This window comes from Crocodylus porosus, unplaced genomic scaffold, assembly GCF_001723895.1.
Source record: "Crocodylus porosus isolate Cpor-Errol unplaced genomic scaffold, CroPor_comp1, whole genome shotgun sequence".
NCBI classification, from domain to species: Eukaryota; Metazoa; Chordata; order Crocodylia; family Crocodylidae; genus Crocodylus; species Crocodylus porosus.
In genome coordinates, this window is record NW_017728886.1 from 268525202 (window position 1) to 268536135 (window position 10934).

The 10934-nt window shown below is 54.1% G+C and overlaps 1 protein-coding gene and 1 long non-coding RNA gene across 2 annotated transcripts; both read right to left on the reverse strand.

The window, feature by feature from the left end:
- Positions 1 to 242: 242 nt before the first annotated feature.
- On the reverse strand, positions 243 to 4200 carry LOC109322442. The gene is made up of 3 exons (XR_002104392.1): positions 3066 to 4200; positions 1940 to 2070; positions 243 to 1642 (listed from the first exon to the last, which is right to left on the reverse strand). It is a non-coding gene; the product is annotated as an uncharacterized LOC109322442 (long non-coding RNA).
- Position 4201: 1 nt separating this feature from the next.
- Positions 4202 to 6237, reverse strand: ARC (activity regulated cytoskeleton associated protein). The gene has a single exon (XM_019553492.1). The coding sequence runs from the start codon at positions 5784 to 5786 to the stop codon at positions 4572 to 4574; it is 1215 nt and encodes a 404-aa protein (XP_019409037.1). The 5' UTR covers positions 5787 to 6237; the 3' UTR covers positions 4202 to 4571.
- Between the last annotated feature and the right edge of the window lie 4697 nt (positions 6238 to 10934).

Here is a 10934-nt window from a genome sequence, read left to right on the forward strand (position 1 = left end):
TGGTCTGGTGCCGTCAGAACTCGGTCAGGTTATTTCAGCGTACAAAGACCTTTGGCTTCAAACCCGACGCAGTGAGGGCAGTGCCCTACAATGAATCCACAAGTCCTTGTTTCGCACAAGAGTGTGTGAATTAATAAGATCTATCATAAAAAATGAAAACTATAAAGCAGCTTTCTCAGAATCAAATGTAAAATTATCTAAGTTTTTTTTTCCTTTTTTTTTTTTTTTTTTTTTTTTTTTTTTTTTTACAGTGGTTAAAATCTATCTAGGTTTCACAGACACAACACGCACTAACCCAAACACACAACTCTGCCCCAGGAGAGAAAGACCACTGGTCCTTTGAAGAAGGACTGATGATAATAAGCCAGGGTGCTACTGGGACAGCTCCATTATCCTAGAGCAATCAGTGAAATGAAACCCGTTTGCACGCTCCAGATGGCCAGCTGAAAATAAAATCCCAGGGCCAGAGCGTTGCATGGTTTGGTCAGCTCAATTTAGATCCCAAAGCAAGAGCCAATTTATGGGAACAGTCAGTGCTGACTTGGATGTTCGAGATCCAAGAGGCATTTTTACCCCTAGGTCAATACCTTCATAGCGGTGGTTTTCCACATCTACTCATCCCTGGCATCATGGCTGACCAGCTGTTGGACCGGGCATGAGATCTCATCATTTCAGAGCTTAAGTCAAATATAACACCACGCTGCAGAATTGGGTTGCATGGATAGCTTTTTCAACACGCACGCACACACATGCACGTACCCACCACACAGGCAGGTGAGTCTGGAAGAAGTATGAATAAACCTGCCCTTTCACCCCACGCATGAACCAAAGCTTGATTGCCAAAAAAGAATTTAAAAAAATAAAACGTTTGGTTACTTTAGCTCACACCAGCATGTGTCACAAGCCTTTGCACTTCCTGATTCTGGATGGAAATAGCACAAGACATCCAGTTCTTGCAGTAATTCTGGCCCATGCAGACACAGGAAGTGTTTGCTATCTCACGACAGCGTCTGATCTTGCGAGATGCCTGGCACCGGTAGTTCAGAAAAGCATCTGGTCTCCCGGATGCTTCTCTGACCCGCCGAAGCGACTGAGGTTTGACCACTGCTACCCGCGTGAAACAAAGTTCCTGCAGTCAGGTAAAATACGGTTGAGTATTAGCAGCGAGGAGGGGTCACGGCCTACTTTGGGTCAGTCGTTTTAGGCAAGCCAAGTCAGGACCGGATTTTAGTTCGCGGTCAAGGGTGGACGTGAGTCCCCATCGGGCGCGGTCGCAGCTAACCCAGCAGGGGCACGCTGAGTTGCCTCCAAACACCCGAACAACGTGGAGTTGTCTCCGTTGAGTTGCCCCTGGCTGTCTCCAAATGCCAAGCGCTGGCCTGTTCTTGCAAGTTGTCTTTTGCCTTTCCAGGCCTCCTGAGCTTGAGGTCGGGCCATCGGATGAAGTCTCTCTTCATTCCTGTCTCTGCATCCCTGCATGGCTGATCTCATCACGTCACCTCCTTCTTTGCTGCCAGGCTCGCCTGGCTCTCTCTGAACACCGAGCTCTCCCCAGTGCGTTTCGGTGCCAGCTGGTCCTTCCCCGCAGAAGCAGCAACTCCCAGCTGAACAGACGGAGGCTCGGCTGCTACACCAGGCATCCCTGCAAACAACAACAGCGACGGGGATGAGACATAGCAAGCAGAGGGTGGGAGATGTATCAGGGGCTGGTGAGGGGTGAGATTTGCAGTGCTAAGCCAAGGTGGGCCTGAGATGGTGGTTAGCGCAAGGATAACTATTGGGTGCTCTACCAGGAGGGCGAGGTGTAATGCCTGCTTCCTCACCTGGGATTCACCTCCCTTAGGGGGTTGTGTGGGGCTTCAGGGAGTGCTCAGCACGGTCCGGGGGAATTGAGGATCTCTCTGGGAGGCTGAGAAAGGCTTGTAAGAGAGCTAATTACCTGTACAGAGGATCTCCTCTCAGGCTTCGCATCAGGCACACAGCGGCTTTGAATTCGGACATCCGTTCCCCTGCCCTTTTCTGGGCTTTTTCCTTTGTGATGTCTCATCAGAGATGGGTCTGGGGGAGTCACTGCAACAAAGGGAGGAGAGACATGAGGCGGGTTTGCCTGAGGACTAGAGAACATCTTGCATTTACACGGCATCTTCCTTCCCCGAGCATCCCCGGTTGCCCATGGAAACCACTCTGCATACCGAGATGCAGGCACAGCCAAGTAAACAAGCCTCCCGGCAGCCTGGGAAGATCCCTTTCTGCCGGCCTCAGTGGTCAGGTGGCCACATCTGGGATTTTCCTTCAAGCCTTGTGGTCCATGGGCAAGACTTTTAGCTGCATCAAAGCATCTAGGTCCATTAAAGCAGGGACCACCCTTTGGCTGTAGCCCTCCGAGTTTTATATAGCCCAGCAGGGGAAATTATCCTGTGGTCTAATGTAGCATAGGGTTGGGAGACACACCTGATCCTAATATCCCCTTAAACTTTCCTTTTCTCTAGCTGCCCCCCATTGCTCCACCAATCTGTCATACCCCGCTATCCCCCTCACTGATGTTTATGCTCCTCAGTGGGCACATTTACTGTGCAGTATCCGAAATTACTCCACAGTACAGGCATGCGTCTACACATGCACACCTGTACTGCACAGTAAATATGGTGACTTATGCCGACTTGCGCGTAAATTGGATACCTACATCATGCAGGTATCCAATTTACACCCAATGAGTTACTGTGCAGCAGCACACATGTAGATGCCTTACTGTGCAGTAACACTGTGGACTGACTTGGGACTAACTTTAGCCTAGTTAAACTAGTCTAGTCTAACGTTTTAGTCCCAAGTCAATCCACACACAGAGTTGATGCATTTCAATGCCCGCATGTGCGGACACTGGTCTGTTCCCACTTACTGCGCACTAACTTACTGTGCAGTAAATTTAAGCCAGCATAAATGCACGTGTACACATGCCCAGCAATGGGTTAAAGTCAGTCCTGGTGTAGCTTTACCATGGGATCCCCCTTTACAAAGCTGATAAGTTTGCCCATACCAGGGAGTGGAAAGCCAGGAAGCTGTCTTACCTTTAGTCTCTAGGAATCCCACGAAGAGCTTTCAGAGCCACCTATGCCATGGTTTGCTGCTGCTGCTGCTGTCCCAGGGAAGTTTCAGCTACTCCCTCTTGCAGTTGTTTCTGCCTGTTGCTTCTGGTGATGGATGCAGTGTTGGTGCAGGATGCACTTGCTATCAGAGACTCCATTTGAGCTTTCTAAGCGTGCATGGCTGGGCTTTCTGTGTTGAAACAAGAAGCTGGAAGGTCCCAACTGCCCAGCCGTGCCTCAAAGTCCCGTCCTCATGCATCAGTCATGGTGCACACATCCTTATTGTTAGCTGGTCATGTAGAAAAGCAATGCAGAGCCCCATGTCAGCTCCATGAGGCTGCAGGGGCCGCTGTAGGAAGCCCATCGGCTTTCACGTACAGTCCAGCCATCGAGTTCTCCAGCCTGAGGACACCTGACTTTTGGAAAGCCACTTGTAGCATCGAGGTGTCCTCTTTGCAAGAGGCCAGGTGGAGGCAGCTCCAGGACGTGTGCCACCTCCTCACTTGCTTTCATGTGGCAAAAGTTCAGAGAAGCTGGTTGCTGAAGTCCTGCTGTGTTAGCATCTGAGTTTCAGTGGACTCGCTTTGCTGCTTGGAGGGGTGGGGGATATTAGCTCTGAGTTCACGGTGTGTTTGTTTGATTTTTTTCAAAATGTAGGAATTAACCCCTGTACAATTCTAGCTTCCTCACTGATCATCCCATGTTGGAAGATATCTAGCCCGAGCCCTACACAACCCGAGATGGAAGAAGTCCAGTAATATTTCCTATCCGAGTGCTGTGGACCCTCGCTCTCCAGGTTACCAGCAGACATGGGAAGAAATCTCCCTTGTTGCTGCCGTGGCCTGGGCGGATGAGGTCTCTATGGGGGAAGCAAGGAGGGAATCAAAACGAGAGCAGGGCCTGGGTGGAAAAAGGGAAGAGGTTTCCATTTGCTGACATTTTAGGCTCCCCACTGAAGAAATTCAAGCTTCTAAAAAGTTTTCTCTTTAATCCAGCAGAGGCTGAGGAGGAAGCAGAAACCTCTCACGCTGGACAAAAACCTCACTTGTAAATCAGAAATGTTAAAAAAGGGGAGATTGCCCTATAAAAGGAGCAGAGCAAGTCCTCAGTGAAGGGAAGAGAGAGGAAGGAGGAGAGGTCCTGACTGGCGGGGGAGAAGGGACCCTTGGGCAGTAGCGGAAAGCCTCTGGTTCGGGATGGCTGTCTCTGCCATTGGGACTCGTCTCTAGTATCACGAAAGGGTCCTCCTGGCAGCGGTTAAAGTAATACCCTCAGCCTCGCGCCACCCCGTCGCGTGGCTCGGGCAAAGCGGGCAGCCACACTTGCAAGCGGCCCAACTTCGAGCAAAGTTTCATGCCCCTGCCGCGGGCCGTTGGGCTGAGTATATGCCCTCTGACTGGTCACAGCTAGATCGCCTCGCTAAGGAGAAGCTTCCTCAATGCGCCCCTTTCCCACTGCTGTCTAAGGCAAGCCGCGGATTTGCTCTACTCATATCACGGTGGCCGGGGGGCTGGGGGCCTCGGGTTGTGTCCCGCTGCTGGCATTGGGGCTGGCTGTGGTGGAGGGGGGCAGGCTCTCCACCGAGTCCCCGGTCCGAGCCTCGGGGGCTCGCTGCGGGCTGGGCTCCTCTGAATAGTCTAGGCTGCCTTGTACTTCCTTCCCCTTCTGGATCAGCTGCTCTAAGGTCTTGGGCAAGGGGTAGCTCAGGAAGCGCTTGAGTTTGGGCTGCAGGGTGCCTACCACGTACTGGATGATCTGCTCCTCATCGGCATCGATGTAGAGGGTCTGGTACAAGTCTCTCTTACGCCACAGGAACTGGTCCAGGGGCTCCCCCTCTTTCTGGGGCAGGTCCAGTTCCCGTTTGATGGCATCCCTGGTCAGGGTCCCCTCGCTGTACTGCAAAAACTCTTTCTTGAACTCCACCCAGTTCTTGACCGTGTCCTGCTTGTATTCCCACCACTTTTTAGCCGGGCCATTCATGTGGTTCTGGATCTGGGAGAGCCAGTACTCCTCGGTCCCACCCACCTGCTTTAGGTACTCCTCCAAGTGGCAGAGGAACTCCCTGGGGTCCTCGAAGACCTGGGTCTCCACTGGAGAGCCTGGAGCATCCTCCGGGGAAGTGACCCATTGGTAGGAGTCGTGGGGCTGGGGGATACCGGGCAACTCTCCGGGAGAAGGAGTCAGTGCATACATCTGGCTCATGTCCAGGGCATAATCATAGATCTCCCCTTCACTGGGCCTGATCTCTGGGCCACCCACCCCGACAGACACGGTCTGCCTGGCGCTGTCCGAGGGGCAGTATTTGCCCCCCATGGACTCCAGCCGGTCTGCCCATCGCTCTAGGCGGAAGAATACCTCCTTCCAGACATTCATCTCCCGCTTAACCCACCTTTCCAAGTGAGCAATGGTCTCCTGGCACCTGGCCAGGCAGGCCTTGATGGACTTCTTCCACCTCTGGTTGTCAGTGGGGACATGGTCCTCCAAGTTGTTCTCTAACTTCCCCACCGATTTCTGCAAGCCTTTCAGCTCCCGCTCCACCTGCTTGGACACCTCCGACAGGAGGTGCCGGTGGGTCCTCCTGACGTGCTCCAGCATCTCTGCCCTGCACTTCCCTATCTGCAGGATCACGTTAGGCTTATTGGCCACGCCGCGGTGCCCCTGGTAGGTGTGGACGCCCGCGTTGGTGACGCTGTCCAGCTGCATGGTGCCCCTTGCGTGAGGGCTCTCCGCCACGCGGCAGCACGCAGCGACTTGTTCGGACGTTGGAGTCGCCTTTGAATCGAGCGGCTTCCCCAACCACCCGGCCTTTAGCCCCTCCGCTACTAGACACAGGCCGCCCGCGATGCCCGCCCTGGGATGCACAAACACAACCGAATCAGATATCACCCCAGCAAAAGCCGTCCGGTTCCCTCCGTAGCCGGCGAGCGGAGTAGGCAAACTCACTGCCTTAAATGCACTTCCAGGAAAAAAAGCAGAGTTGTCCAGCCCCGTCGGCAGCGCAGGCTTTCGCCGCGGCCCTCTCCGCCGGGCAGGCTTGCGACGTGGCTCTGGACGCAGAGCTACAAGCTGCTGCTCGAAGCCCCGGGTCTCTCTCCCTCGCTTTGCAGAGAAACTTCAGAGAACAGAAGTGCCTGGCTGGAGATGCAAAGAGCTCCTTTCCTCCCCTGCCTGAACTGCCACTCGCTCAGGCTTTGGGTCGTACTTATACCAGAGGCAGCTCAACATGTGGGTGGTGCCCGGCCTCTTCCTTCGCTCCCTGCTCGGCGCTCATTGGAAGAGAGCGAGCACGGTGTCTGTGGCAACCCAAATCTTGGCAGCCTCCCCTCGTTTCCCGCCCCCTCGCGCACACCCCCGGACTCGGTGCGAGAAGCACTTTAAAGGTTCTGGAGACAGTTGGATGGATGGATGAGTAATGCACCTTCCGCCTTGCACCGCGCCGAAAGCACTTATTCATTCCACAACTATTTACTCAGCAAGGTCATCATTAACATGCTTCCCTTTGCACAGCTCACAGAGGGGGAGATGTGTATGAATTCAGTGTGTCACACTGAGTCGGCCGCCCAGCAGCCCCCTCACGCCCACCCACACTCACACACACACACACTCTCACACACACACACACACACACACACACGCTGCAAATGCTCCCAAATCGTTGCAATTCAGCAGGAAAAGGGACAGGGGAGAAGGGGAACAGTGGGCAGAGCCCCCTTGATTCAAACAAAAGGCACTTTGGGGCTTGCTGAAGCTTTGGGAGGTGCTAATTGATTTAAAATTATACTGCGGCCTGGCATGGATTTGCTCAGGGGCTTTGTGGCGGGGCGGCGGGATCGGGGGGGTTAAGAGCGATAAGGGCCCTGTGGATCTCAGCCAGGTTTTTCCATCAGATTAAATCCACCCATCCGAAGCTGGTTAGTCTCTAAGCTTGAATCAGATGCTTAATCAATCAGCCAACCCACAGGCGCCGATGAAGCTATAGCTGTTCTTGGCGCCTGACGAGGCAGGAAAAGCCAACCATAAAAGGAGACCGGGGTTTATATAAGCCACCGATACAGGATTCCCTGCCAGAGAGAGTTCCCCTCCGGAAATCCCGTCGTATGGACACCATGCAGGGGTGCCTCTCCTCGCACATGACGGGGAGGGGGTGTCCTGGAGGGCTGACTCGGAGCAGGGGACAATGCTGATCTCCAGCACGCGCGCGTGTCGCCTCTGCTCCGAGGCAGCCTGCCAGCTGTGCCCGGGACGTGCCCGCGTTAGGCTGCTTGCCAAACCCCTCCAGAGGTGGGGTAGGAAGAGCAGGAGTCCCGGTGGGGACGCAGCAAATGCCTGCCAGTGCTGGAACTTGCCCTCGTGCAGAGGATGCCCACGGGACCCGGTGGGCAAAGGGCAGGGGGCTTTTGCTTCTCTGTATACAGCTGATTTCAAGGCACGCAGCTCCCAGCCGGTGCCTGTATCCCCTTCCCTGGGGTCACCTTGAGATGCAAAGGGGGGGGACCAGAAGTGCCTCCATCCCGCTGCCCCTGACCATGGCTGCTCTCCCCCGCTTCCTCTTTGCCTCTCCTGCCCTGTGACTCGTAGCCTGCGCCAGCCTGCAAGGGTTTCAAGGAAGCGAAGCGAAGGAGGTCCCTGAGGTCATCTGGCCGGTCCGCTAAGGTTGGCACAGTATGCCCCATGAAAGGACAGTTTCGGGGGCTGTCTCTAGCCCTGCCTGAAAAGCCCCAAGCAAAAGCGGCGGAGCACAGGCCCGTTTCTAAACCCGCGGCCCAGGCCTGCGCACGTGCATTGGTGGCACGGCTCACACAAGCGACATAACAGAGAGCGCCATTACACGCATCGCTGGACACCTGGCACCGCACACACGCCATGAGCCGCGTGCCTCCCTCCCACGTACCACCGAGCCCCGGAGTCCAACTGGGGCTCACGTGTCTCACCCTGTGCCCCCCAAATCCCCTTCCTGGCACCCAGCTGGATCCCAAGGGCACCGGCATTGAGTTTGTCTAATATTAGCTCCATGTTCTGCTGGTTTTGTCCTAAGCTGTTTGATTTCCTTTGGGGAGGAAGGGGGGGGAAGGCAAAGGGGGGTTTCCTTCTGTGCTTGCTGGGGAATGTCTTGCTGATGAAAATATAATGACAACTGTTTTAATGGTATTTCTAATTAAAGGAAGGTGTGTAGGTGGAGAGGGAGGAGAGAGGGGAGCCGGAAGTGAAGGGGGAAGGGGAGCAAGAGACTGCAGTGCTGACACAGGGAAAGAGGAGTGGGGATAGCACACGCACAGCCCGGGGTGCGGGGTCAGAGCCCGGGGTGCGGGGCCAGGATCAGGGCAGGCAGATGAGAGTTTGGCACCCCGCGGTGATCACAAGCACTGCCACGGTTTGCTTCTTGTTTGCTGCCTTGGTGCTCGGCTGCAATCAGCTTCCTCCGAGAGCAGGGGATGGGGGCTGGCTCACGGCATGTGTGGGGCGGGCAGGTGGGGCAGTCCAGGGAGGGCTGGGAGGTGGAAAGGAGGGTGAGAAAACTGGATGCAGAGAGAGACTGGGCATCAGGGAGCAAAGCAGGGAAGGCTGGGGTGCGCTGGGCACTGATGGGGTGGGAAGGACAGGAGAGGGGAAAGACTAGTAAGGAAAAGAAGAGATCTAGGCAGAAGGCGATTGCATTGCTCTCTGCATGGCAGGGGGTTTCATTGCATTGGCTGCCTGGAGGTTTGGATAGGGATGATCCTGCCTCAGGCAGCGGACTGGACTAGATGGCCTCCGGAGACCCCTTCCAGCCCCACTTCTCCGTGTATAGGTCTGTATAGCATGTGGGGGCCTAAAAAGCAGCAATTTGCTCAACACCAGAAAGGGAGAGCAAGAGCGGGAAGGAGAAATGGCCCCAGGCCACCAAGCTGAGTGGGTTTCCGTGGCCATTCGGTTTTCACGGAGACCTTTTGGAGGCTGTGGGCTCCCATCCTGTGAAAGCCTGGGGTTTCAGGGAAGGGGAGAGCTTCCCAGTAGAGATGCGCTGGGGCTGGGGCTGGGGCTGTAAGAGGGTTGCACGGAGCCCACTGCCCTGCGGTACCGGCTCAGGGCTGCTGTGCCAGGGTCTGGAGTTCGCTGCTGGGACATCTTGGACCGTCCAAAGGTCCTCTGGGGACTGTGAAAGGTGAGGATGGGAAGGTGGGACCAGATAAGGGTCATCACCCTCCCTGGGGAACCCACAAGACCATGAATGGCCTCTGATGGTGCCTGCCCTCCTGCAAGGGGCTTTGAAGGCTAGTCCTGGGGACAGAGGCGATCCAGCCCGGCTCACGGCATGCAGCGTCTGCGCCGAGCGCCCTGGGAAAGCAAGGGGCACGGCAGTTCACATGGGGATACTGGAGCACATCTGGATCTCTGTGTTGAGCAGGAATGAGGATGAGGCATTTGTGGCATAGATTGGGAGACCACCCCCCGCCCCTTGATGGGTACGGTACAGGGGAAACTCAGAGCTCCCATCCAGCCCAGCATCTCTCTGGTAGCTTGTCATTTTTGCCAGGGGAGGTAACAGAGACAACCCAGAGATACGGAGCAAACCGACCTGTTCAGGTTGAAGATGTTGCTCGTGCTGGTCTTTTTGCTGATGAGGCCCCCATGGTGAGGACTAGGAATGGGACCAGAGCCGGCCCCATTACATTATTTTCCATTCGGCTAAGAATCCGGAGATTCATTTTCTGCAAACACTGAACAAGGACCTTTCCTGGGCTAAAGAAAACAGAGCTAGCCATATAGCCACCCTGTTCCTCTTCCAGCAGAGCAACCCTAGACGCAACCCACACAAGCTTCCTATTGCAAACGTCGGGATCCGGCCCTGCTAGCATCACTCTCAGCTCCCAAATTAGATTGCTGCGGAAAGTTGTTTCTCAGGTAGCGAAGTCTGCAGGAAAGATGAGATTGAAGAGAGGTTTTTTGTTGTTGTTGTTGGTTTTTTTTTTTTTTAAATAACAGTAATAACATGTTTAATACATACTATGCGGCTTTATTCAATCATCTACAATCTGGGAACATTTTATTCCATTAAAACCTCCACTCAGGATGCACAACATACCAATCAAAACGCCATTCACGTCAGCTGCCCCATTGTTCTTCCCTCCTCCAAGTGGTCGCCTACTGTACTCCATTGTCGGGGCCACACGTCACGTGGCGGCGCGGGGGGGCCGCGAGTGGGGGGAGCGCATTGTTGTTATTAATAATAACAATTATAAACCCCCAGCATTTGGGGCCGGCACGGCCTTCGCTTTGTGTTATGTCTATTTTCTTTCCCAGCCTTTTTTTATCTTGACCTAAAATATCGAGATTGGCCTTTGCCTCTTGTAAATAGGAAGTTTTTTCTCTCTTCCCTTCTCTTGGAGGGCAGAGGAAATCATGCAGCATGTGGTTGATTTTTTTCCCCCGGTCCGCCGCCACTTCCCTGCAACCTTAATCAAGGAAACAAACTAATTCGTTTCATTGCTCACGCTGCTCTTCCCCCCGAACGCGGCAACGGGCTGTTATTACAGGGACGCGCTTAATGCAATAATAAGAGCATACCTACATTATTAGCCCAACATATTGGTTATGCATATTGCTGATTAGCTGATATATTACAGCGGCTGCTGGAAAAAAAGAGCCAAGCCTGTGTTTAAGGGCCAAATCCCGGTCGTGTTTACTTTGGTGAAAATGGAGGAATGGCGGTGAAGTCAATGGACTTCTTCTGGATTGACACCGATGTTGTTAAGAACGGAGTCTGGCCCAAAGCTGCCTGGGCTTCTTCCTTCCTGTAAGCGTGCCTTCGCCTTCTCTGTATTTAAGTGTCTATCAAAAGTTTTTCAATTCTGCAGCCTTTTCAAATGAGGG

Excerpts from the sequence above, each read along its gene's own strand:
- ARC (XM_019553492.1), bottom strand. The coding sequence starts at position 5,786 with ATGCAGCTGGACAGCGTCACCAACGCGGGCGTCCACACCTACCAGGGG.